The sequence below is a fragment of the Arachis stenosperma genome, chromosome 3, assembly GCF_014773155.1.
Source record: "Arachis stenosperma cultivar V10309 chromosome 3, arast.V10309.gnm1.PFL2, whole genome shotgun sequence".
Classification (NCBI taxonomy): domain Eukaryota; kingdom Viridiplantae; phylum Streptophyta; class Magnoliopsida; order Fabales; family Fabaceae; genus Arachis; species Arachis stenosperma.
Window position 1 is genome coordinate 169943653 of NC_080379.1, and position 27524 is coordinate 169971176.

At 33.2% G+C, this 27524-nt stretch overlaps 5 protein-coding genes across 12 annotated transcripts; 4 read left to right on the forward strand and 1 right to left on the reverse strand.

The window, feature by feature from the left end:
• Positions 1 to 226: 226 nt before the first annotated feature.
• Positions 227 to 3184, forward strand: LOC130967517 (putative hydrolase C777.06c). 7 transcript variants are annotated; one of them, XR_009081363.1, is made up of 10 exons: positions 227 to 522; positions 609 to 744; positions 846 to 973; positions 1158 to 1305; positions 1396 to 1501; positions 1717 to 1775; positions 2114 to 2149; positions 2229 to 2364; positions 2530 to 2586; positions 2728 to 3184. XR_009081363.1 is itself a non-coding variant. In XM_057892410.1 (10 exons), the coding sequence occupies exons 1-9, from the start codon at positions 344 to 346 to the stop codon at positions 2585 to 2587; spliced, it is 960 nt and encodes a 319-aa protein (XP_057748393.1). In that variant the 5' UTR covers positions 228 to 343; the 3' UTR covers positions 2588 to 2591; positions 2728 to 3173. The 7 variants fall into 7 exon arrangements, 2 of the variants coding, with proteins under 2 accessions (XP_057748393.1, XP_057748394.1); XR_009081361.1 differs by having other exon boundaries at positions 2050 to 2149; positions 2255 to 2364; positions 2728 to 3183; XM_057892410.1 differs by having other exon boundaries at positions 228 to 522; positions 2255 to 2364; positions 2530 to 2591; positions 2728 to 3173.
• Positions 3185 to 3754: 570 nt separating this feature from the next.
• On the forward strand, positions 3755 to 5894 carry LOC130966459 (uncharacterized). Of its 2 annotated transcripts, XM_057891270.1 has the most exons (4): positions 3755 to 3862; positions 4342 to 4560; positions 4934 to 4999; positions 5295 to 5894. In XM_057891270.1, the coding sequence occupies exons 2-4, from the start codon at positions 4384 to 4386 to the stop codon at positions 5790 to 5792; spliced, it is 741 nt and encodes a 246-aa protein (XP_057747253.1). In that variant the 5' UTR covers positions 3755 to 3862; positions 4342 to 4383; the 3' UTR covers positions 5793 to 5894. The 2 variants fall into 2 exon arrangements, with proteins under 2 accessions (XP_057747253.1, XP_057747252.1); XM_057891269.1 differs by lacking the exon at positions 3755 to 3862 and having other exon boundaries at positions 4056 to 4560.
• A 988-nt stretch (positions 5895 to 6882) lies between these two features.
• LOC130966460 (protein TRANSPARENT TESTA 1-like) lies at positions 6883 to 8128 on the forward strand. Its single transcript, XM_057891273.1, has 2 exons — positions 6883 to 7545; positions 7616 to 8128. Exons 1-2 carry the CDS (start codon positions 7270 to 7272, stop codon positions 8009 to 8011), a joined length of 672 nt encoding a protein of 223 aa, XP_057747256.1. The 5' UTR covers positions 6883 to 7269; the 3' UTR covers positions 8012 to 8128.
• Positions 8129 to 14607: 6479 nt separating this feature from the next.
• LOC130968729 (uncharacterized) lies at positions 14608 to 17635 on the forward strand. The gene is made up of 6 exons (XM_057894157.1): positions 14608 to 15086; positions 15170 to 15332; positions 15417 to 15953; positions 16132 to 16579; positions 16661 to 16742; positions 17156 to 17635. The coding sequence occupies exons 1-6, from the start codon at positions 15057 to 15059 to the stop codon at positions 17357 to 17359; spliced, it is 1464 nt and encodes a 487-aa protein (XP_057750140.1). The 5' UTR covers positions 14608 to 15056; the 3' UTR covers positions 17360 to 17635.
• Positions 17636 to 21320: 3685 nt separating this feature from the next.
• Positions 21321 to 27184, reverse strand: LOC130968394 (auxin response factor 6-like). Its single transcript, XM_057893636.1, has 14 exons — positions 26070 to 27184; positions 25619 to 25731; positions 25327 to 25425; positions 25143 to 25199; positions 24902 to 25057; positions 24736 to 24820; positions 24544 to 24634; positions 24191 to 24355; positions 23978 to 24100; positions 23712 to 23787; positions 23408 to 23555; positions 22069 to 23231; positions 21795 to 21985; positions 21321 to 21713 (listed from the first exon to the last, which is right to left on the reverse strand). The coding sequence occupies exons 1-14, from the start codon at positions 26110 to 26112 to the stop codon at positions 21590 to 21592; spliced, it is 2634 nt and encodes an 877-aa protein (XP_057749619.1). The 5' UTR covers positions 26113 to 27184; the 3' UTR covers positions 21321 to 21589.
• Positions 27185 to 27524: the final 340 nt, after the last annotated feature.

Below are 27524 nucleotides of genomic sequence, written 5' to 3' on the forward strand. Positions count from 1 at the left end.
AAAAAAAAACGAAACTAGAATCTTTAGAGTACGTTTGGTTTTTATTTTCTATTTTTATTTTTAATATTTTTTTTAATTTTATAAAAAAATATAAAATAAAAATAAAAATAAAATTTTATTATTTTCACTTTTTTATATAAAATTTAAAAATAAAAAAACACTTAAAAAAAAAAAAGCAAAAGCGCATCCGTAGTTTACTATCAATTGAACTCTACAAATCAAAGTCAATATTTTTCCCATACAATAGCTACTTGGATTGAACACAGAACACCTAATCAAGTGTTTAAAGATCGAACTCGAAAGTCCAATGAAACTCAACTGTTTCATCTTTCTTCATTGAAGCATGGCGACAACTGTGTCCGTGAGTGGTGGCTCCTCCTCGGAATCGGCATTGATATTCATGGGGACAGGCTGCTCCAGCGCCATCCCCTATCCGAGGTGCCTCATCTCTCCCTCCCATCCTCCCTGTCACGTTTGCTTCCAATCGCTCTCTCTCCCTCCCAAGCGAAACCCTAATTACAGGTCACCTCTTTCATTTTCTTCCATCTTACGTCACTCTTCGACGCTTGCAATCTTTATGCTCATTCAGGATGCTATTGACTGATCAGGTGTAATGCGTCCCTCTTAATCGATTATTGCGAAAGCGACGGCAATCACCGCTATATTCTCATTGATGCTGGCAAGACTTTCAGGGAAACGGTGCTTAGGTGGTTTCTTCATCATCACATTCCAAGAATTGATTCTGTCAGTTACTCTAATCACCCTGCTCTCACCATCCTTTCATGCTTGCAATTTATGTTGGTCGTTTTTTGAAAGCAATTCATTCATTGTTGATTGCATTACAGATTGTTTTGACTCATGAGCATGCTGATGCTGTCCTTGGATTGGATGATGTTCGTAGTATTCAACCAGTTAGTCCCACAAATGATATTGATCCTACTCCCGTATACTTGACTCAGCATTCAATGACTAGGTTCTACATCCTGCTTTTGCTCACGTTAAATTTACCCTGCTCTTTTTCACTCTAGGCCTACAGGTTCTATATGTGATTCAGTGATTGTGAATGTTACTATTTCAGTACTATTTACTTTCATTTGATATTATGACTGCCTTTTGCTTTATGGTAGTTGATTCCATGCTTTAAATGTTTGCAACAGCTTGGAAACCAAATTACCTTATTTGGTAAAGAAAAAACTTAAAGAAGGGCAAGAAATACGAAGGGTAGCTCAATTTTCCTGGAACATAATTGCTGAAGACTGCAATCAACCATTTTTTGCATCAGGCTTAAAATTGACTCCTTTACCAGTTAATCATCACAACCTTTGTCATTAATGGTGAGAATGCAATAACCCCTTTTTTATTACAAGGACTCCAGCTCTTCATTTCTGGATGTAGGTAATGCACGGAGAGGATTACATCTGTTTGGGCTTTCTCTTTGGTGACAAAAGTAAGGTAGCTTATTTATCTGATGTCTCACGGATTCCAGCTACCACAGATTATGGTGCGCTCCTAATTACTTTATTCTTGCTTTGATACATGAATTCGTTGCTTCACCAGTGTTTTCTATTTTCACTATAACTGTGCTAGCTAGGGTTTCATTTATCTCTGTTTTAATCAATTGGTTTTACACGTGTTTTTAAACTTTGTTGTTGTATACCTAAGAAGAATCTATGCTGAGGTTGCATTTTTACATCTGAGTTAATATTCATTTTACAGTCATTTCAAAAAGTGGGGCTGGACAGTTGGATCTTCTGATATTGGATTCATTGTATAAGGTCAGTAGTGCTGAAGGAACACAAAGTGATGAATCTGTGTAAACTGTATCTATTCTCCAGTCATGAGTTTTTCTTTTCTTTTTTTTTTTTTCTAATGCAGAGTTCCTTGTTTTTTTTCAATCATAATTTTCACAAAGGAACTTCTTGGCCCTCACATCATTTTGGCATACCTTATGTTCATATTTCAATATAGACAATATTGTAGAGCTCCAACTTATTTTATTGGATATTCCTACTCTTGCCATTTCTGAAACATGTTAATTCCATATTTTAGTTTTCTTTCTTTACATTCCCAGTGATAGCCGTTCTTCTTGATATTCCTCTTTGCATTATGGCAGACTGGATCAAATAAGTTTCACCTTTGTCTTCCACAGGTTAGTTTTGCATTTTACAAATGATGTGTTCTCATTATCTATAATTATACAGTTTAGACTTTATATCTTCCTGAGGCAGAGTTCACATCATTTGTGATTTTACAGACGCTTGAAACTGTGAAGATGTTATGTCCAAAACAAGCCCTACTGATTGGAATGAATCACGAGTTTGATCACCATCAGGACAATGAATTATTAATGGAGTGGTCTAGAAGGTACATTGCTTGTCCATCTTGACATAGTAAAAGCTTAGCTGTTAAAAATAAATCAGTGCACCCATGGTAACAAGATCATGTGACTTTTGTTTAAGTCTCAACTAGTTATCTTTTGTCCTTTTGACGTGTTGGCAAATGATGAGGTTGCTTCTAAATTGTGCTTAGGGAAGGAATCCTAGTGCAGCTGGCTCATGATGGTTTGAGAGTCCCCATAAACTTATAGTAAGGCAATTCACTATGATCAGGCACATCTTTATAGTCATACATAATTATCTTAGGAGCCATATTACATTATATTATATTATATATTTTTTACATGCAATATTTTCTGGTAACAGTAATTACTATTCTTTCACGTTGCAGGGTAATGCATGTGGGGATGTGCTTAGTTCACCGTTTACTCGTGCTTTACAGTGAGTTCGAGTTCAATGATGCATGCTTTCTTTGCTGGATTATATGCAAGCAATTGTTCGGGAACAATCCTAATGCGAATCTTTCTTCTCCCTTAAATTTTTTATTAAAAGAAATTACTTTTCATATCATATAATTATATTGGAGAACACTGAAATACTTTGTGACATTGTCTTCTGTTTAATCTGTATACTGCAGCCAGAGGAATCTAAAATCCTTAGTGTAAAAACTGCTTTGTTAATTCGAATAAAATGGGATCCTACCAAGGGATTCGAGGATAGAAGTTCTTCAAACTAGCTTTTTGTTCCCCTCGAAATATGAGATTATGATTTTTGTATGGATGGTAACAATTTTGCGTTCATTTTGAAAATTGTTTTTAGTATACTTAGGATGTGTTAGTTGAGGGTTAAAAATAGGCTGAAAATTTTTATAGGTGAATTGACACGGAAGTTTACACATGAAATTGATCAATCAAACTTTCTATCCTCTTTAAATGTGTAAGCGGATATATTTTTATCAATCATTAGTAAAAATCAAATCAATTATTCGTGTAAAATACATATTAAAATATAAAATTGTATATTATAAATATGTGAAATAATACATATATATATATATATATATATTAAAATATATAATGACTAATTTTTATACTTTAATAGTTAAAATAGTGAGAATAAAAGATATTTTTATTGGTAATGTAAAGTTTTTTACAGTAGGTGCATAGAGATTAATTTCTAAAATAGTTACTTAAAAGATATTTTTATAAAAATAATCACAAAAATATTTTGCCTAAAAAATTAAAAGTATTTTATAGCAAGTGTTTCTGAAACAATTTCAAGTTGAATTTGTTGACTAGGTAAAACCTTTCAAAGTCAAGATTGCGTAAGTCAAACCATGCGTTGATGATTTCCTAAATCATTGGTAATGCTTTCTCTTTAAATATTGTATAAATATAATAGGCAGCGTTCACCGCAGGGTCATAATTTATTTCAATTATTAGAGCCAATTACATATTTTTGGAGAAATTTTGTGTGTTTATAATTTTCTTTTTGTCTGAATTACTTAAAAGTAGAAACAGAAAAAGGTAGAATTTTTTTTATTTTTAAATTCTATATCTAAAATTTAAGCATCATAAAAATCACTTTTTTAAATCTCTTTGTGAGTACTGAGTAATAAGGTTAGTTTATGTGCATAATATAATTGAAATAAATATACCGGGCTAGCCCACTTGTATGGTGATTTGCATGGGATATGTTTATGCAACTTTATTATATTACAATAAAGAAAAGTATATGTATGTATTAATTCTTAAAAACAAGTAAAGGTTTGTTTGGTTTTTGTGGTACAATGAATGCAAGCATCCTGAATCAGTCAATACACGTGAATGCCTTATTCCATTTTATTAATTCTGGTCGTCAACTAAGAACAATAGAAGGAGAATGAAATGCCAATTCAATTGAATTCAAAGCACCCTTTGCATTGACGATGAAAGTCTGCGTGCCTTGTGGTTCATGACTCTTAAATTTATTTATTTCTAATTAATATTATTATTATTATTTGTAGCGCACAAGAGGAGAGGAACTTGAAGAAGGAAGACAGAAGAGAATGATGACATGCTCTGTGGCTTTCAGCAACAAGGATTTTGACCTAAGCTTCTTTGTTTTCAAGCCTACTGTAGTTATCATCGACCATCTTGTTCATGCGCTCGTGCACTTTTCCTCGTACACTCACAACCTTGGTTCTGTCCAAAGCTCTATTTTTAGGAGCATCCATGGAAATATGGTCATGCTTTTTCTAATTTCTCTTCTTTTTTATATACTTGTCTTTATTCTTATGTGTGTGTTCTTTCACAGTTTCGAAATTTGAGTATTAATTTGTACAACTCATTTTGTACTCTGTGATGCACCCCAGATAGTTATAATTTTCATTTTCTGATATGACTTTGTTCAAAATACAATATAATTGGATGAGAATTTCTATCTATCAAATGTCATAGCTCCATGTTTTTTAGTGTAGCATCTAGTAATGGCTGAATGAACTTTGAATTTGTCAGTGTTAAACTCAATTCCTCTGTTCCACAATTACACATGTTTCTCTGCTCCGTTATTATTCTCAATTTTACACGTTATGCTAAATATTTATGTGCTGTAATCAGATCATATGGTGCAGTGCATGGAAGAAAATGTCCAGTGACGAAAAAGATAGGTTGATGGAAATCCTTGTAAGTTTGACCCTTCACTTCTGCACTAGATGAAAAAAAAGGAAAAGAGGCATGAAATTCTGATGAAACTTTTATCATTTATGTGAACTAAAACCAATGAGGCACGTGAATCACAATAATAGTTGTCTGTTCTGTTACAGAATTAGTAAAAGAGGAAATAGCAAAGATTTACAACAGATAATTAGTACTAATTATTTAATTCCTTAGATTATTATGTGGTTACAAGTGCATATTCAAGAAGGAAAGGATTCCTGAATAAAAATTAGACAAATGATTTTATCCTTATTCCTTGCAGAAATCAATGTTAACAAACGTAACAAGAATGGCTGTGTTAGTTGAACACAGCTTCCTTGATGCATATGCTGGAGAATCAAGGGATGGTTCTTCAACAGCAAAGATTTGTAGCGGCGACATAGTTTCCATCAACACTGGAGTCACAACTGCTAAAGACCTTAATGATCTCTGCTATGCCGTGCTAGCAATTTTCAGGTGTCGCTTCGCGAAAGTAGAAGGCTTAACTGCAGGCCTTTGCTTGAAAGGACAAAGCACTCCCAATGTGGTTTGCATTCATGTCTGGAAATCTCTACAATATTGTTACTCATGGGTCCTCAATAACAGAAAATGGATGATACCATATCTTGAACGCTTCTCTATTTTCGACATGAAATATGATATTTTCCGAGTAGTGTATGTTAGTGATGAAAATGTAGTCATTCCTCCTTATGTTTCTCCTCATAATATGTTAGCAAATGATGAGGAAGATAGTAGACAAGGACATGTTATGCAGCACTGAGAACACAGCATTCAATTCAATCATGCTGCAAAAGTTTCTATATTGTTTAATTTCTTTAAAATATCAACATATGAATGATAGATTTAAATTAGTTCTGTTCTCTTTTCTGCCTTATGTTCTTTTCAATTGTTTAACATGCATCTTGATTTCATTCTTTTCAACCTTGAAATGCTATTGGACACAATCCGAAGGTTGTTGCTGTTAGTTGGAGTAATTTATTCACTTATTTAAGGTACTTGAGAGTTAAAATATCACAACTCAAAACTTGCTGGTAGTAATAATAAGGCTAGTTAACTTAGGTATGACTGAACAATATTTATTAGATTTTTTGAAAACTAAAAGGATGATTTAATTTAGTAAGTGGTTATGCTCAGGGAGGGAATTAAATACAATCTTTAAGAAGAAATTAAAGTGGGGTTGGGAACTTGTACTAGTGTCCCCTGCAATCTTTCAGAATCTTGTAGCAATACTACTATATATCTATATCTATATGTAGTTTTCTCTATTATTGCTCTACTATTTTTGTTAGTTTTGGCCTTTAACAACATTTAATACCCAAGACTTGCAGTTGATAAAACTGTAAAACTTCCGAAAAGAAGAAAAACAATTATACCTTTGCTATATACTTTTAATAGCAGGACACAACATCATTGTAGTTGTTTCAGTCCCATAATATGATTTAACTTTTCGTTATAATATAGATTTTGCTTCTGAGAACCAAAATTCTTATGGCACCACCGTTTGTGAAAATGTAATGGGATCATTTTGCATAGGAAAATTACTGAGTTATGTTTCATCTATTAACATTTATTAGGATAATTTAAAAGTGACATCATTCTATTAATGAATAAAATATAATCTACTTAAGAAAAGAAAAAGAAATCTCCAGTAGTAATAACTTAAATTTTCCTGGTACATGTGAATTACAAGTGCAGTTAACAAGAATTCTACCTAGCTGCTGTATTTAATAGTGGTCCCATCACATATAATTTTGACAGTTTATGCCAAAAGAAAACCAGCTTCATTAAGAGTATCTATAATTAGCATGTTGAGTGTGAAGCAAGAGATAAGGTAGGCTCTGAAGATTTTCTTATGTGAACGTTCTGACAATACAAAATGTTCCTTTTTTTGCCCTCCAATTTAAATTCACTGCTATACAATTCTTGCTATGATTGTTAGGCCATGGTCCACAGAATTTAAGTTACTATGTTATCCAATACTAGAATAGACAAATAGGACACATACCCTCAACATCAACTGTAATATTCTCCGGCCACCTATCACACCATTTCTTTCACTCCTCTTCCTTTCCAAACTTCACTATCTTCCAATTTACATGTCCTTGTTACTGACCCATATAATCTAATAAAATCTAACGTGCATTCCTCTGATAAATTCATTCATTTTTTCTTTAATACAATGACCCCTCGGATATATAATATATGTAGCTGTTACATTATACCCTGCACAGCTAAACATGAATCAAAAGCAGCTTGAGCCACTACCTTTGCTAAGCAGCTTCCTTGGTTCTTCAACATGTTCATCATCAGAACTAAATCAAAATCTGAAAGAAGATGTGACAGTGGCCTTGCACATTGGGCTCCCTGACAATTCCCATGATAATCAAAATGTAGAACCTCTCCAAGCTCCAAATAATTACTGGATACCAACTGAAGAGCAGATTATAATTGGTTTCAGCCACTTCTCTTGTCCTGTTTGCCCAAAAACCTTCAACCGCTACAACAATCTTCAGGTGAAGTTCAAAGCTTGTTTTGTTCCATTCATGTTATAGAATAATAATGCATGGAATGAATGTTGTGCAGATGCATATGTGGGGACATGGGTCAGAATACAGAAGAGGGCCAGAGTCACTGAAAAGAACACATCCAAGGCCATTGTTGGAGATAGCATGCTACTGCTGCAAAGGAGGGTGCAAGAACAACATAGAGCACCCAAGAGCAAAGCCTCTGAAAGATTTCAGAACACTGCAAACACACTATAAGAGGAAGCATGGACCCAAACCCTTCTCATGCCGCAAGTGTGCAAAGAATCTGGCTGTGAAAGGTGACTGGAGAACTCATGAGAAGAACTGTGGCAAACGCTGGCTTTGTCTTTGTGGCTCTGACTTCAAACACAAGAGGTCTCTTAAGGATCATATCAAGGCTTTTGGCTTTGGTCATACTCCCTTCTCTTCTTCTTCTACTTCTTCTTCTCATTAATCTTATTATTTATCTTCAAAATCTTCACTCTTAAACATTACTGCAATTTCTTCTTCCCAATTCATGCATACGCTTTTCTCATTTTATGACCCTTCCCACGTATATAATGGTAATGCATAGAGTTTTTTTTGGTTCGATGGGCTTTCTACTTTTTGGTCAAACTTCTGATGTAGTTATTTTATTGTCTCTAAATCCGTAATAGTTTTTGGTCATAAAACCCATGATATTTAGATGGGCCGTATTATGGGCTAGCTTAAACAGTATAACGTTGCCTTTCAATTGAATATAGAAAAAAAAAACTAGTAGTAAACAGAGAGAGAGAGGCCAATGAGTCGCAACTCACATGGCATATCTTCCCCTTCCACCTCAAAATTTCGGGTTCAAATCCTACCAATTGTAATCGAGGAGAAAAATTTGGTAAGTGTGTAAGGAGCGTGTGAAAATTTCGGGTTCAAATCCTACCAATTATAATCGAGGAAAAAATATTGGTAAGTATGTAAAGAGCGTGTGGATATGTTATGTAGTACTAAAAGAAAAAGAGAAAGAAAACAGAGAAAGAGCATAAAGTAATCTATAAACCATTCTTAACCAAATTTCAGGTTCAATAATAATTTGGAGATAGAAAAATTTTAAAACTTTTAAGTAAAATATTGCTTCTATCAAGATAATTACAAGTCAAACAAAAATTAATTACTGTACTCAATAGAAAACACTTCAGTTTTATATATATGGCAAAAAATGTCATAATTTCTTTTAAATCATTTTCATATACGGTAAATCTATGTTGTTATTATTATGAAGTCTTATCTTATTAGACTGGAAGCGAAAAGAATAAGCTATGATTTTAGACTTTTAGTACACATCATATTTAGATTGAAAGCTAGTTATTGATTTATAGTTGAAGCTTAAAAATTAAACCGCCCTTGGTTAAAGCAATGAATGTTGAATGATGTTCTCATTGTTATTAATTAACACATGGTTGCTTAAGTTGATCACTTGAAGAATTATAATCAAATGCCACACTTTTACGGGCACCTTTGAAAGTTGGTAGCGTTGGTATTCATTGTATATATAAAGTCACATTCATTTAATTAAATAATTGGGTCCAACTTGATCAAGTCATGATGATTCTGATCTTAAGATTTTGGAGGCAATAGAGTTTAGATTTGGCATATTCATTGATCATTTCATATGCTTGCAAAAGTTTATAAGCCATCATTGACTTCAAAGGCAACCCAAATTCCTTATTTAATTTCTTCGCAAAAAGGGAATTATAGCAAGAGCATGATAGGGAAGCTTTTATTTTCCATATATTAGAAAAGAAAAATGAACGACAATGGTCCCCAAAATCTGAAAGCTACTACTCTCTTGTTTTTCACCCAGTCAAAGCTCTCAATTGATTTTTAAGCATAAGGTGTCCCAACAACCTTAGTATTCTGATCTGTAGTGTAAAATGAATTGCCACAAAGGTCCCCACATAATTTTCTTCTGGATATGTACGTACCTTACAAGCAAATGGGATATTTTCTCTTTTATTCCAGAGGGAATAGAGTTTTTTAATTTAGATTTTTTAAATTTAAATTATCTAATTAATAATATTACATAATCAGTAAATATTATTATATTTTTTTGTCAGTATTTAGTCAATAATAATTTATATTTATATTTATATAAATTTTGTATATAAAAAATTATATAATTTATACTTATATTTATTAGAATTTATACACATAAATTAATATAATTTATATTCATATTTTTTAAAATTTATATATATAAATTAATACAATTTATTTGTTAAAAGACAATTCATATTTATGTTGGTCAAATAATAATAAAAATACTAAAAATTATGGATCTAAAAAATTTATCTTATCTAATAATTATAGTTTAACTCATAGTCTTATTAACAAGAGTGTTCTTTCTAAGAGTATTCTTTAAAGATATCAAAAGTATAATGTTTGAATAAAAAATCTTAATTATTGTTTCAGTTTTTATGTATTAAAAAAATAAAAATATTATTTGTATGTTAAAATTGGTCATCAAAATTAATCATTATATATTTGTATATAAATATATATATTATTTAACTCATTTATAATATTTACATTCTAATATATATTTTATACTACTAATTAATTTTAGTATATACTTAATATAATTGTTGTAAAAAATTAAAATTTTTTATTTTATTTTCTTAGCCAATGTTTTTAGAGTATTCTTTAATTAAACATGTATGTCAGATTAGAGTTAATTCCAGCTTTAGATATAATATCACACCCTTAAATAATTACTATTAGCCAGTTACTGTGTATTATCTTAATAAATAAATAAAAATACATACGGTAATATCTATTAATAAACTACTTATCTTAACACTAATAAAGTGAATTATAGAATTATTTCGTTTAATTTTATTTTTAAAGTTAGAAAATAGAGAGAAGGGAGTGAATATGCAAGCGTCAAAAAGTTGAGAAAGGAACAAAGATTCTGTACCAAACATAAAAATGAAAAGGTTATGGAAGCCCCAACATTGCACGGTTCCATTAGATTTTGATTATTTATGCTGCCATTTCAACACATACATACAAGAGTGTAGGGTACTACTGTAGTACAAGCTCTCATCTCACCTCTCTAGATTCTGTACCAAATAAAATCTCGTTGGATCCGACGTATATACCCATCACACTAAACCATTCCATTATTTACATGAACTAATGTGATAATAAATCACATTATTATATTGAATTATTATTTTGTGAAAGACTTTGCAAAATTGTTGTTTACCTTTTGGGGAGAAACGTTAAGAGATATTAGAATTTATTGTTTTTAGTTATTATTTAATTATAAATTTAATTTTTATAATTTATTTTTTTAATTTAATAATTTAATAACATATTTTATTTCATATTTTTAAATATTAATAACTAAAAATAATAATTTTTGATGTTTTTTAGTATATTTTTTGATATATATATATACATTATTTTATTGAATTATGAATTTAATTTTAATGCACTTACAGTGTAAAGCGTTTTATACAATGTATCACATCTGTTTTTTTTTTATAATCATTCATGTAGTTAAATGTAAAAAATAATTATTTTTATTGATATAGTGTTATGTAATTAAATATACATATAAAATTATTTTGTATTGATAGTACATCAAAATTAAATTCTTAAATTATTTTATTAAATTAAAAAAAAATCATTTTATAGGGAATAAATTCCCTAGTGGCTAGGTATAGTAGGTACTGTAAAAGAGACATAATTGCCAAAGAGGTGCATCGATGGAGCTTAAAAATAAAATAATAATATTATTATTATTATGTAGAAGATACAAGATAGCCATTAGCAAGAGTTTTTTTTTTTTTTTTTTTTTTTTCAGAGCAACCACAATCAACGCAATGCCCAGACCATGTGCCTCTCAATGTATTGTGTGAAAACGACTTGCCATGACTTTATTTATTTTTTCTGCTGACATGTTTTGTGCATTCCTTCCTTCACCATAAGATGAATTTTCGGACACTATTTATATATATTCATATGGAGAAATGCAAGAATAATCATAAATTTGTTAATGGGCACTCAATATCCACAAATAATAAGAATTGCCTCGTATAATTAAGGTGAAAACTTAAGTGCAGTCAAACTCTCAAATAATCTCAGATATTAATTTTATGTGAAGTCGATTGCATTTAAATTTTTATCTATAATTAATAACTAATTTATTTATATGTATGCATAATTGCATATTCATGTGGTAGGGTAGTGCGCAGTGCCACCCTAGTTTGTTATTTTGTTTTGGGAAATAGCTACAATGCCTACAACTAACAACGCATGCTTCATACACCTTTCTTACAATCTGCCACACGCCAACTCCAAATAATTCACCTCACTTGTTTATAAATTATGAACACTTCACTTGACTTATAAAAAAAAAACAATATAGTGGTAAAATTTTATTTTGGGAATGAAGAATTTATTTATTTATTTTTCCTTTCTCTTGGTACGTCAACTTTGATCACAATTTTATTTTTGAAAAGGTGAAAGAGATGGTTTGCCTGCGTATATGATATAAGAATTCAAACTAAATACCTAATCTGTTTGAACCAAAAAGAAAGGGCATAAAAAAGCACGACCTTAATATGGTGGCGTCTTGTATGAGAAATGGGTCAACTAATTAGGCGAAGTAAATCAATACGTTCACATACAGTGTTTGAATAATCGGTCAAAGGTCCAAACCCTAATCAAAGGGCAAACATTATACACGTCATGATCAGTGGGCCCCACTTACTGCAAACATCCCATGTGAACCACACTAGGGGCCCCCTTTATGGTTATCTAATCTAATCTAACATCAACTTTAGGTTAATAAAATTGATGTAATTAACAATACTCGAGAATGTTTCTTGGGCTACTAAAACTAGCAAATAACACAAAAATTTAAACAGTACTAAAGATAAATTGAATAGTGAATCACCTTATTAAAAGCAAACAAAAAGTATGTGACCTCCCTACTCTTACTAATTACTATGGGGCTTTGTGCTTTAAAAGTTTGATTAGATGATGGATAATGATAATTAAGTTTTCTTGAGGCAAGGGGCGGATTTAACTATACTATGCTGTGGTAAATTATTTGAAGATTCTAAAAAGCATGCATTGGCTATATCTTAATTTTACTGTTACTCATAATATTAATTTGTATAAAAGTTCTCTTTATTAACAATGTATCATATATATAATTTTTTTTACCTAAACTTTTTATATCTACCACTAAGATTGTTTGAACTTTGAAAATAATAGATCAAGATGAGCTGAAAACTCCAATTAATTATTTGTCATTATCTCGGTCCACTGTGTTCTGATGTTGCAACTCAATTTATTGAATGACAATTAATTTTTTCTGATCTCTCCCTTCAAATCATAAAGCTGTACTCAGTTGCACTTTTGAAAATTATGAAAGAAAATTACAGATTAGAGGCAAAATAACAAGAAGATAATAATAATAATAATAATAATAATAATAATAATAATAATAATAATAATAATGGATAATGAAAGGACATGTTTATATCATATATAGAGAGAGCAATTTTTTTTGAGTGAATATCGATCCGATCCTGACAATTATTTCAAAAGGATAACGAGGTTCCAAAAAAAACATCTAATCCGGTATCTTATATTTTTTTTAGGATTGATTAATTCCTGTGTAAAAAAAATAACATTAACTTTTTTTGGCACAGAAACTAATCCGTTCTATACAAGTAAAGTTTAGGAGCCGAATTGGTATTTTTTTGTCAAAGACCTCGTTGTCTTTTGAGGTAATTATTAGGAGCTATTTTGGGTTTTTCTCTTTTTTTTTATTGAAAAGATTCGAATGCGTAACTTTTTAAGTAAGTATAAGAAGATTATGTTATTTGAGTTATTATTTGTCGGGCGAGAGGAAATTTATTTTTTAAATGCATAATTTAACATAATTGTATAAAAAAAATTAAAAGTAAAAAGTAAAAACGATGGATGGATGATTGAGAATTTCAGAGGGAATAGGCAAAGGGTAAATTGGTCCCTAAAAACGTAAGTGGATTAGGTGATGACCCTGGTCAAGGAAGGAAGGATTAGTCAGTCACATTATAGAATTCCTAAACTTTCAGATTCAGAGCAGAGTCCCAACCCATTTGGCTTCTGAATTCTGACACCCTCTGCTAATTTAATTCTCAAATTTGGTCCTTATATTTATTATCAATTATATTATGTTACATGTACATATATAAAAAATTATTTGCTAAATTAATTATTTATCTAAAATATATATTAAAATAAATTAAATAATATATATACATAATTTTTTTATTTTTTTATTTTTTCCTGTTTTCCATCTAAAATTAATAGAATATATATTCTTTATTATACGAAATATAAACTTTACATAGAATAAATTAGTATCAGAAGTTTTTAATAAAAAATAAATAAATAACATGTTATGACGTACGGATACTAATATTGATATAAAATACATAAATACATAAATTTAAATTTTTTATAAGACATAAAAATATAATATGTATATATATAAAATATAAAATATTTTTAGATAAATTATAATAATATTTTAATATTTTATTAATATTAAAATATAAATTAATTTTTAATTATTTTTTATATTTTTAATTATATAAAAAATTTAAAATATTATTTATTTTAATAATTAATAATATATATTATTTAAATATATTAAATTTTTTTTATTAAAATATAATTAAACATAAAAAATATATATTAAATAAATATTAATAAATACTTTATTTAAAATATATTTAATACACGGATATAATAAATAAGAAAAATATCTATACTTCATAAATTTTACCTATTCAATAAAAAATAAACAAGGGAAAACGAAAATGATGAGTCTGCCTTGGTGGATGTGTTTTCCCCAGAAGTATCTTTGACTGGCCAAGGGAATATATTCATACGTATATTATACTATATCCTCTACCTTCCTTTTTTTGACGGGATCTACCTTTCGCTTTACTACATGTATTAATGAGTACATTATATTATTATCAATTTAAACAAATGATAAAGCTTTGCTTATTCCTACCAATTTGTGTTTAATTATTAATGAGTTTATCTTTGTGGGTTCGTGTTACAATTATAATAATAATGAAAGCTATTTTTGCCGAGATTACCGGAAAAATTCAGTGAGCCACACACGGGCGCACCAACATAACAACATTGGCTTTACGCCTTTACTTCACGTGCTTTCACTTTTATATAAAAATTGTATTAGACTAGGAATTAGGATTGATTAATATAATTTTGGTTGGGGGTAAAATCGGAAAATGGCGTGCATACATAGATACAGATAAGTGCATCCACCCGTACTGTACTGTATACAGTATACAGCGACCGAAACTTGACGCAACAAATTCATTGATTGATTCATTGTTTCTTGTGTGCTATGCTTCATTCCTTCATTGTGCAAACTGCACTGCTGCTGCTGCATTTGTTAAGCATACACAGATCTCTCATCTCTTTTCATGGACTACGAGAGGATTCACAAACCTCAGGTCTTTTAATTCCATTTCAATTTACGTTTTGCGTCCTCTTCTTCTAATAATTTGTTAATTAAGTTGTTTTGTTTGTTATGCAGACTGGAATAATTTCCCCAAGTAAACTGAGGATGAAGCTGATAGGTCACAGAAAGAAGGATGGATCCAACAGTAACTCATCCAGAACTTCCCCTTCCAGAATTGATGATGCTGAATTTGTCAACAGCTTACTACCTTCTAACAATGGCAACCCTGACGATGAAGGTCTGCATTTCATTTCTTTCTCTTTCTCTTTCTCTTGTGTGTATATGATGAATGCCAATGACTTCATTAATTCCTTAATTCCAGTTACATCTCCCAGCTTAGAACCAAAGGGAAACGGTGCCACCGGCCTTACCAAGATTCAGCATCTTCAAAAGGCTGATGGTGGAAGTTCAAGCTCTATTCACCCGGTGAGAATAATAGAAGAGGAAAATCTTGATTATGACAGTAATGCTAGCTCATCCAGCTTCGAGTTTGATAAAGGAGAGAGATCGGTGAACAATCCGGCAACAAGATCACTATTGAGGCCTATTCCTTCTAAGTGGAATGATGCTGAGAAATGGATAATGAGGCAAAACACACAAGCTACTATTTCAAAAAAGAATAATACTCTGCATAATAGTCAACCTAATCGCATGGTGAGGGTTGCTCCGGAGTCTGGTGTTTATGATCATAAGTTATCAACAGCTAAGGTGACAGAAACAAAGCGGGTTGACAAATTCTCTTTTGTTCCTTCCGATGGAAGAAATCCAGTACTAGAAGAGTCTTATCCCCAAAGCAAAGATTTAAAGGAAGTAAATGACTTGGACTTATCTTGCTCAACAAGTACACATGATCATTCAGGTATGTTCAATATCACACCTCAGTTATGTTGTAAGTTGTGTTCATTTTAGGGAAAATGGACAAAGCATTAGTGTAACCATTATATGCATACTAGATGTTTATATGGAATTTTGATTTGATTGAATGTAGAGGTGTGTGTTATGCTCTACAGCAAGATGAATTTGTTCATATTTTGCAGCATTTCCTGGAATTCGATCAGTGGCAATGAGAGATATGGGAACAGAAATGACCCCTGTGCCAAGTCAAGAGCCTTCACGAACTGCTACTCCTGGTGGCTCAGCAACTCCACTACGTAGTCCAGCATCTTCAATGCCTTCAACTCCAAGGAGAGGTGAGCCTGCTCCAACACCTTTGGACAACACAACTGATGATGATTTGCAGTTTCCAACTGAAAATGGAAGAAAACACTTGTCTGAAGAAGAAATGAAGCTCAAGACAAGGAGAGAGATTGCAGCCCTTGGCATGCAGCTTGGTAAGATGAATATTGCTGCTTGGGCAAGCAACGACGACGAGGAAGAGAAAAAGTCTGCTACGAGGGATGCAAATGTGGAACAACAGGAGAGAATTGAATTTGAAAAGCGTGCTGCCCAGTGGGAGGAAGCTCAAAAGTCTAAACATACTGCAAGGTTTTATTTTGTGTTCAACCAAGGTTTAAAATCATGGAAAATTTTCATCCTAATGTGATTAGTCCGTGTTAATATTTTCAGATTTAAACGTGAGGAAATCAAAATTCAAGCATGGGAAAGTCAGCAAAAGGCAAAGTTAGAAGCAGAAATGAGAAGAATTGAGGTAGTTATTATTTTGCATAGTCCATATACATCAGAAAAGCAAAAGTCTTCCATATTTTAGAACCTGAATGTTGTTTAGTGAGATATGGAGCATTTTTAACTTTTCTATGGAGACAGGCATCATAATTATGCTATGGTTATTTTTTATTTCTACTTGAACATTGCTTGAAACTTGATCTGTATCTGAAATTATAAATTAACTATATGTCTCTCCAATTATTTATGTATAATAGAAGCTTGATAACTGAACAGATTTGATGAAATATTAATATTATACATTGAACATAGGTTAAATCCATATGATTCTCCGGCCATTATTTAATTGCAGTATGTCCTAATGTTTACTTGAGTAGATAATCTTTACTTCATAACAATGTTTACATTGCCATTGATTGAAACTGTTCACAATTTAAGGCCAAAGTTGAGCAAATGAAAGCTCAGACACATGCAAAGATGGTGAAAAAGATTGCTCTGGCAAGACAAAGATCAGAAGAGAAACGTGCGGCGGCCGCAGCTAGAAAAAGTCGGGAAGCCGAAAGAACCGCAGCTCAAGCAGAGTACATACGCCAAACAGGGCGAATGCCCCCTTCCAGTTACATCTGTTGTGGTTGGGTCTGATGTATAGACATTGCAATTAAAACAAAATGCAAATCACATAACTGTGTAAGGTATGAGCCATAAACAATGGCAAATGATAGATCTTGTATGTTACTGAAACCCTGTAGTTTTCAGGCACCTGTGTGCAACTTGCTATGTAAAAGTAAAAGGGATTGCTGAATGATGATTTTTACAAGTCACAGAACTGTGTCTGTTTCATTTTTTTATTATTATAAAAAAAATTGGAGGAGGAAAAAAAATAGAGAGAAGAAAATGAAAGAGATGTCTGCTTTCACCTATTGGCCATTGTTTTCACTTCCTTCTTCCTAGTTTCTACTTTCTACTATGCAAAGTTACAAGTTTCCTCTAGTGAAAAGTAAACCATATTTTATGGAAAAGTTTAAGGGGCAAGCAACTTTTGTGTTTTCTGGCCAGTATTTAACCATCAAAACAAAAGTGAGTGATCTCCCACAGTTAGACTTAGATGTAATCAAACACCAAAATTACTGCCCTTTAGCATTCCTCATATTTTATTTTAAGAAAAACAATGTAAAGATATGTTATTTATATTTACTCTTAAACCTTTGTGATCATACCACATGTTGAGTCATAGTGGAGAGCTTTTCACCACTAGAAAAAATTTGGAAAGGAATCAAGTCAAAATCTTAAAATAATAAGTTAATGGATTTCTTATCTTATAAATTCCTCATTTTTTCTTGCTTTTTTCAATGTGGGACTAATTTTATACACTATTCGTCACACTTACAACATTAACAACATCATAGAGGATAAGTAATGGATAATTATTGCCTGAGCAACAATTTTTTACAATATTTAGTTATCACCGTAAGTCGAAATTAATTTGCAAAGGGATTACTTAAACATTAATTCCATGAATCTATATCACAACCTTAAGGGAGATAAAATCTATTGAAACATTAGTTCTATCAATTTTTTTTTATCCTGGCACGGATTGAAAAAAGATGTGCACAAAATTATGTGTACCTAATGAACGGAGTGCTCCCTGCCTTGGTAAGAATGCACAATCCCTTTTATCCAAAGCAATAGGCCAATAGCCCGAAAATACAAATTCTGAACTTTGGGCTACACTAGTTTCCACAAGGCTGCAAAAGTGCCTAATTTTATGATTCCCAAAGTATGAATCTGGTTCTTTATATACAAGCCAATAGTGAATTACTTGGACCACCATCATTGACTTAGTTAGATCAGAACCTCATGTAATATATCAAGGGACGAGCATATAGCAACACCTACGATATTTATTTAGCAGTAACCCCTAAACAAGTTTTGTTATCCTAAATCCACTCGTTCAAATTGTCTTAACCCAAAGCTCCACCACTTACACAGTAATATTCTTTCTCTTTTGACCTTTTTGGTATGATAAGCCTTTTTCACAATAATTTCATTACTTCCATCTATCCCTCAATTGGTTGGGCTGAACGCTAATTTCATTTTTCAATCTTTACTCTTTACTACACCAACAAAGGCTCTTGTGATCCAAGAAAAAAAAAAGAAACACTTTTTTTTTTCTTTTTCCCTATAAATATATCTCTTCAAAGATTTTTCACCAATTTCGTCAATAATATGTACGATCTCTATTAACCCTCGTTAAGATGTGTAATTTATTAATTTAGTGTGCCATAGTATATAGAAATACGTTTACAAGTCTAATATAGAACTAAGAAAAAATCAGCCAAATAAATTCTTTCACTCGCTATTTTTTTTTAATTACCTTTTTAAACTTGTTCATTTTTTTTTCTCCTTCCTCTCAACACCAGAGTTTCACCCATTATCACCTGTTTTTATTTTTTTAATTTCGAATATTTTTATAATATTCATTTTTTAAATTGTTGACTAATTTACGAATTAATTGTTAAATTGATATTGATTCCTGTAAATTTTGATATGTTTATTATTATGAGATAGATTGAAATTCAGTACCTATGATCATAAGAAGTAGCAATTACATATCATATACATTCTATTTCAATGTGAGCATTGCAGTGTACGAGGATCACCCCACGATCTTCATTTCCTGACTCAATTAAATAATTCCAAATAAACAATAAAAAATGAAGATATAGAGGAGGCATATATGCCTAATCTTTTCATGACAAATGAGTGCATGCAAATGGCATCAATTTCTACAGATTAGAGGAAAGGGGAAACATCAAAGGACGCACCTCAAGCACACGTGTTTAACAAGGTTGCTTCTTTGCTACAACCTTTTTGGTCATGTTGTGGACTTGTGGGTGGCACAAAAGCCACATATATTTGCTGGTACACTTGAAAATTCAAAACATCAATTATGAAAGATAAGAAATTAAAGCGAGTCTTTAGATTTAGATCAGGGATTTTTTCACGTGAAAATTCACATGACTTTGTCATGATGAGATTTTTATTATTGACAAAAGAATATGAGACTCATACGATGGTTTGATTTGGTAAAATTTTTACATTTTAAAAGTTATAGCATATATTTAGTAAATTAAATTAAAAATGATTTTCAATAAACATAAGCATTAACAAGTGTACCTGGTAAAATAATTTTTAAAATTTAAAAATATTGTAATAGATATTAATATAAATTGAATTTAGATATTAATTAATATATAAAATTATATTAAATTTTTTAATTTTGATAAGTAAAAGCTATTTTTGAAATATTCTATCTTAAATGCTTTTAAAAACACACATATTTTTTAAAAGCAACAAACATAGACACAGTCTTCTTGAAGAGTTTGTACTTTTCAAAAAGCACACACACCTCTTCAAAAAGTTTTATCAAACCAAGCCGTAATCAATAATAAAATCATGTGGAATTTTGAAGTCAAAGAATTAATAGATATAAATGGAAAAATTGCAAGTTGGAACTGAAGAAGCTAAGCAAGAAACGTAGGCAAGTGGTTGGGGGGTGCCAACCCTAGCTAGTATTGCTACTTATGGTGGATAGTGGCCTACCATGTCACCATTCCATACCCAGAAAAGGGTCTCATCTAATAAGGCAATCCACACAACATGCATCCAAGCAACCTTCAACTTTGAATGCTTGTTTAGGTACACTAACTAATGAAGTAATTCGATTCTTACCAATGAAATGAACAGTAAAGGATACACGTTACGGTATGTGAGACATGGTAACAAACAAACTCCACTGCCAAATCTGCCGACAACTACAAGTACGAAGCTCTTATAGATATTGTTAAGCAGTGTTAATAGATTTTCTATCACAAAAAGTATTCAAAGTTTCAACTTTTTGTCGTTGTTCAGTGCATTTATTAAAGCTTGCCAAGGTACAGCCGTATTAATAGAACAAAGTAGTAACATACTACTAACTCCAACAAGAATTAAATTCTCATTTCTCAAAGTCTCCAACAACCTCTGCAAGCTCCAACTTCTCAGATTAAATTATACAACTACAACAAATTGTTAAAAGTAAATAAATAGCAAAGGGTGCATGGCCAAATCCAAGAACAGAACAAACTAGGCCATTTTCACATCAATGGAAGTTCATGCTCAATGTCAATTTAAGACACATCACATGGGGTTTTTTGTGTTCAAATTGTCACCATCCACCTTCCCCCGAAAAATGTTTAGCTACAACTCAAGAATGGCCAAAGATGTCGATCAACGTGGGTTAGTTTAGTAGTTAGCTCATTAGTCCGTTTAAACAAGTGTCGAGAGTTAAAATCCCGCCCTGTGCTTGACCCAAAAAAAAAAATCCCGCCCTGTATATGCAACAATCCATTGGCAAGTGTCACACCTTAAATGAAGCTCCGATTCGCGACAAACTAGTCATTAGCCTGTCGGGTTGAAAGATATCATGGGAAACAAAAAAAATGTCCATCATCATCCGCAATGTCCTTTTGTTCTATCATCAAACACTGGGCTTATATGCACGAAAAAAGTTTAAACTCATGACACATGCGACGCCAAATTAAATGAAAAGTAAACATGGTAGTCGAAGATAATGTTGTGATAATATATGCCATATAGAATATAGTATCTTAAATCCAGATTCCTAACAGGGTAGCACAATGAGGATATGTCATATATATAGTTACAGTGTTCCCTAAGCAGCAACAAACACCAAAATAAAAACAAAAGCAAAAGGCTTGGAATTAAGCTAGACTACAACAACTAAGAGTACCTCTCACCATTGTTAAAAGGTTGAGAAGGAATGGTAATAATACAAGAGAGAGAAGTTGTTCGTGGTGACTATCACATCATTCAGAAGTCTAAATTTCTTGGGTCATCATGTCCTGGTAAGTCATCACAGATGCCATTGTTGGCCATTTGCTGCACCTCCCGAGGGGAAAGTATCTTGATGCACCATACACTATTTACAAATTCCCTGTCATGTCAAAGATCATATGTAAGAAATCAGGGTAATAATCATCATTACAAAGAAAAGAATAAAGCATGAGCTACTTACGGCCATGGATCATCACCGAGGAGAAGAACGTCGTTCTCTCGGTCCACAACTACAAGCTGCCAGCCTGATCTCAAAGGGTCCTCCAACTCACCTTCAAGGCCGAACATACGAGCAAGCTCGCTGCGCAGCTCATGGTAGTTGGTAAATCTAGTTATATCCAATGATCTTCCAAAGGTCCCTGATTTATAAACCTGTTAATCTCAAAACAAAAATGCAACATTCAGTCAACTTTATCATGCACTGTAACAAAGTAGTAGTGGGAACAGATGCTCACCTTCACAAAGGTCTTCTTATTTGGCGGGTTTCCTCGGCCCCCATCTTCTGGAGTCTGAAGGAAGCCCGATTCACCATTGCTGTGTGTCATTCCTTGATTCAGTGAAGAATCAGTGCCTACTGTATTCAGGTAATTAGAAGATTGAATAGGTACGGTTGATGAATGAGTGTTGCTGCCAACCCCCTTAAGGCTTGACATTCCATGATGCATTAGTAGCGAAGAAGAGTTTTCTATATTCACACCAAACAAAATATGGTTTTGTGGATCAGTGCTCCCTTCTACACTGTATTCCCTACCAGGAACTGGTGGCAACGAAATAGCATTCTGAGACATGGTGCTATGTGCCTGCCCCAACTGATCCACCTGAGGCAAAACACATTGAGAAGCTTCAGAAGAAACAAGAGGATCCACTGCAACACGCTTTGAGGGCCATGCAGATGATGATTGAACAGGAACCCAAGAGGAAGTTCTAGCAAGGTTGACAAGGTGGGATGTTTCATCCTGGGGAAATGACCCCAAGATACTGTGTAGCGGAGAAACAGCAGCAGTACCATTTGAATCAGTAAAACTTTGCTGATGGCACAGTGAAGAGATAGCCTGCATGGGTAACGACTGAGACTGCGGAGTCGAAACGAACTGAGACATTGTAGAGACCACATTTGGAATCTGCTGATGATCTACCATTTGTTGTTGTTGCTGCTGCTGCTGCTGTTGTTGATGTAGTTGCTGCTGCTGATGACTCTGATTGTTGAATAAGTGCTGATTCTGTAGATGCTGCTGAAGATGATTTTGAATCTGAACCTGAGATTGTGATGGATGCTGAATTTCTTGATTATTTGGGAAGGCCTGCTGATGTTGAGAGGGCTGCATCATTGGTGTCTGCATTAAAGCACCCGTCCGGTTAGGGAAGTTCTGGGGTTGCTGAAACTGAATTAAGGAAGTGGGATGCTGTTTGGTAGGGTCTAAAGTCCTCATATCCTGAAGCGCAGCAGCAGCCATAGCTTGGTACAGATCTGTTTGCAAATTCAACATGGAGGGATCAAGCCTTGGCTGCATCCAAGGACTAACACCGGTACCCTGAAAGTTAAGAGACTGGAGCCCTCTATCAGTATCTCTAAGCCACATTAGTGAAGAATTTATGCCGAAATCATCCTCCTTCATGCCTGCAAGCATTCAATGCAAGTGAAATTGGAGAGGGTCAATGAGATTGAGTTTCTGTTGACACACAAACGAAATGAACTTTGAAAATTGAAATAATCACTTTTTAAGGGTTAAACAACATTAGGTAATCAGAAATTTTCGCTTATTCTTTTGGATCTAAATGTCACATGAAGCATACCATAGAAAGAAGGAAGTCCTGAAGGCCATGGTCTTTTAAGCCTAAGAGGAAACGGAGATGGATACATAGGAAATGTTGTTAAGGGCTCAATTTCCCATAGAGACACTCGAGGTTGCTTCTCTCCAGCAGTGGACTCATCCCAGCCAACCTGCAACCAAGTCAAAGCCATGATCATCCATAGCACTTAGAAAGATGGAAAGTGTTCACAAAGCAAGATATTATCAATGTTACATCTGCAGATGCATGCAGCACTCAATTCAATCACATAACCTCAATTAAATAACATGAATGTATGCATACAGACCTTGACCGAACACCAATGTGAATTTTGCCATCGAACAGGATCCAAGTCACTAATACCAGTTATGGTGCCCATGTATCTGCATGAGTATATATTAGTATCACAAATATGTATAATCAATTCTATTAAATGACTAACCCATTTATCCCATGAGAGAGGAATTATATCACACAAACATTTGAATAGAGGATTAGAATAACAAGTATAGCTTCAAATGATCTCTAATTCATATGCAACATGGTCTTAAACAAAGGTAAGTCTCAACCTACCGCCGCACACTAGATTCCTCTGTTTCAAACAGCATTCTGAAGCGCATGCCAACTGAGACTCGAGTATGATACACAGCTTTAACATACTTTGCCAAGGGTATGACAAAGTCTGATGGGCAAGCACTGAAATTAAAAGTAGCAAAAGAAAAATCGTCGGTCAAAAAGGAAACAATATCATGACCTGAAGGTTTTGCACAAGAGTCTAAGTGGTACCGTGGGTTATAGAAAATGGTGAATCGACTATTGGTTGCAGCTGCATGAGCTGCAGCAGCAAGAAGCCCCAAGTGCATGCTATCACTAGACAAAACTGAGGAAGGCATCACAGGTTGTGGCCGATTAGCACGGCGAATGCCAAGAAGCAATTGATTCTTTTCATTCCTGTAGAAGAATTTTACTTCAGTTAGACCAATTATAAGATATGTTTATAACAGAATTACTATTGAAAGCAGCTATGCTCAACATCACAACAATAAATTGTGAATATAGAATGTTATTAATTCGGTGGAGAGCAGTGTGCCACTTCAATTAAACAAAAAGGGGAAAAGCAGAAATAAAAATTTTCTAACCAGATAAACAGCACAGCATCACCAGCAACAAGTCTTTTAGCACTCACAAAGACGCTCCATCCCGTTGTCAATAGATGCCTTTTGGGTTGGCCTGCAGAAGAAGACAGCAAGTTACTTTCAGGGGATAAAAATAAATAGCCTGCGCTTGCTGCCGAAAGAAGGGTAAACAATCTCAGTTTTATTATAACTCACCACGAAAGATATGTCTGAATTTCCATTCATTACCATGCAAATCCCTTGCAATTAACTCTTGAGCAGGAGGCTGTTGGGTGAAGTCCTGTAGGTCACAATCAATCAGTTAATAAACCAACAGATCTAGTGAGCAAGTTTTCATGCACGATTCTGCATAAATGTTTACCAAAGGAGGAAACACTTTTTCAGCTGCACGGCGAGGAACAGAGAACCCTCCATGCGTGCTTGTGTCACTGGCTGTCAAAGTTTTGCAAAAGTAGTTTGTAGGCTGTTTACTTGGAGTGCCCAACTCTGCTGGAAGGTATGCCTCCTTTTGCTCTTGCTGCAACGAGGTCATAGTACAATGTCAAAGTAAGAATTATAACTATAAACTCTACAAAATCAGTTATCAAGGGAATCAATCATACAGGATTCAGAGGTTGCAAGGTCATTTGTGCATATACTTCATCTGTCTCAATATCAGCCTGAATTCATAAAATAAAGAAAAATTAGAAAAGCAGAATTTTAAAAGATGAATCAGAAGCAAACAAGCCTTACGTGACTTTCATATTGAAATGAAAAATAAACTAAGTAAATAAACAAGAGCTTTACATGCATAGTCACATTATGAAGTTGACAGATGAGTTGGGGAGGCAAGCTTGGATAGTTAGGAATTTGGGCATCCACTTCCCTGTTGGTTGATACAGCAACCTAAAGCAAAGGGAAAAGAAAAATGCTTAATTAGAAGTTAGAATACATGCATGCATGTAACTCATCAAGTGCAAGTAATCAAACAAACTAGCATCTAAAACTTAGGATTCTTATTATTACTTTATAGTTTAGAATTTAGACATAAACTAAAAGAACTTAGGCATATAACTTCCAACATCACAATCTTTCTCACCTGTTCACTGTGACCTTGTGGAAAGTACACAACTCGGCTTCCAACAATTGGTAAAGAAACAAGGGGACCAGCACATGCATGCCAAAGTTCTGAATCCAAAACGCGCTTTTCTCCTGCAAAGAACAACCATCACAATGCCATGAATATCCAACAGAATGTTCATAACTGCCACCTAAATTCGTCAAGAGCACTAACTGATTTTGGTATATTCATTAGCAAAACCATGATCTTAATAAACAACAAAAGGCTTGGCGCTGAGCAAATCAAACCAAATCACGTTAGAGAAACAAGATTCTCAGCAACCAAAGTCCATCAAGATCTAAAAGAGAATAGCATTTTCACCCCTTAACACTGGGATGCAACAATAACTAGCTCCAAAACAGAGTGGAGAATAGAAAGGGAGATGAACAAGGAAGAAGAATATGCAAACAAGAGTGTATACATAACATACCTTCCTGGGGTGGAGGACAAAAATCAGCTGAAGAAAGCTTCATTTTCAGCAAAATTTCAAAACTAGAAAAAACCAAGCCAATCCCTCACAGTCGATAAACTAAAAACAAAAGCTCTTTAAGTAGACCAATTAAGTAGGAGCAAAATCCTCACAAGAAGAACCTCAGACCACAGAAAAATCCTTTTCTTCTCTCCCTTCCCGCTGCAAAATCTCATTCTTCTTACCTTAATCTCCCCTTTCACCAACCAAAACTCATTCCAAATCTGAACAAAAACTGAACAACCAGACAATGAATTGCCTCAGCCATTAACGAGAAATGCTAAGTAGACCCAAAAGATTCCCACACTTCCAACCCTTCAACCAAAACCAGTTTCACTGCAAAAGATAACTTTTTTACTTTCACTCTTCATTCCCTTCCAATCCTACTCAATCCCCACCACCCAAAGTTCCAATCTTGAACCAAACACTTCATCATACAAACGTATTTTTCCAGCTCCAAAAGCAACTAACCAGCACCACTAGTATCTTCCACGGCTCCAAATTCGGCAACAAGCTCAAAAACCAAACAACCTCAGGAACTCCGAAACCAAACAGATCTCAGCTACAAGAGAGAACGAATCCAAGAAGGCACCGGATCTCAGCAAGAACCAAACTCAGAAGAAAAAGGAGCAAATGGACTTGAGAAACTAAAACAACCTTGTAACTGAAAAACGGCTACTGCTACAAAGGTAGGCACTTGGTTCCTTTTTTTTCTCATGGAGGAGACAAGATAACAGTGTGCTCGCGTCTCCTTCTTTGAAAAAAAAGAAGCTCGGGTCGGTTCTTATTTGTTCTTTTTCTTTTCCAGTGTAGAAAAAATGAGCAGCAGTTAGAGGTGGTGGCGTTGTTGCTCCAAATGGAAAAATGGTGTTTTCAGTGTGCAGCTTCTTGGGTGAATGAAGACAGAACCGCCACTATTTTTCTTGGGAGTGTTCCTTTTTTCGGTCTTTGAAGTTTGAAGCAGCAGAACAGAGAAAGAAAGAGAGAGAAGGGGGTGTGTATTCTGAGTCAGATTATTTTTGTTTCCTTTTTTTTTGAGATTATTGAGAGAATGAAGAAGGCTTGGCTTCACAGTTTTGCATTTTTGCTTTATCATTATTTATATCACCTTTCAGACACTCAAGGAGGGAAACAAAAATAAAAAGAGTGAATACCAATTCGCTTCTTGATCATTTTTTTTCAAGAGATTACGAAATTTTTAAATAAAAAAATATTTTTTAAATTTTTAATTTTTTTATGAGACTGATAGTTTCTGTGTTAATAATAAAAAATATTAATAAAAAATTAATTAGTCTCGTAAAAATAAAAATTAATAATCGAAAAAAAAATTTTATTAAGATTAAGGTCTAATTTGAGTAAACAATTTAATTAAGTTACTTTTGAAGAAATAGCTTAAATAATAAATGCTTATATTAA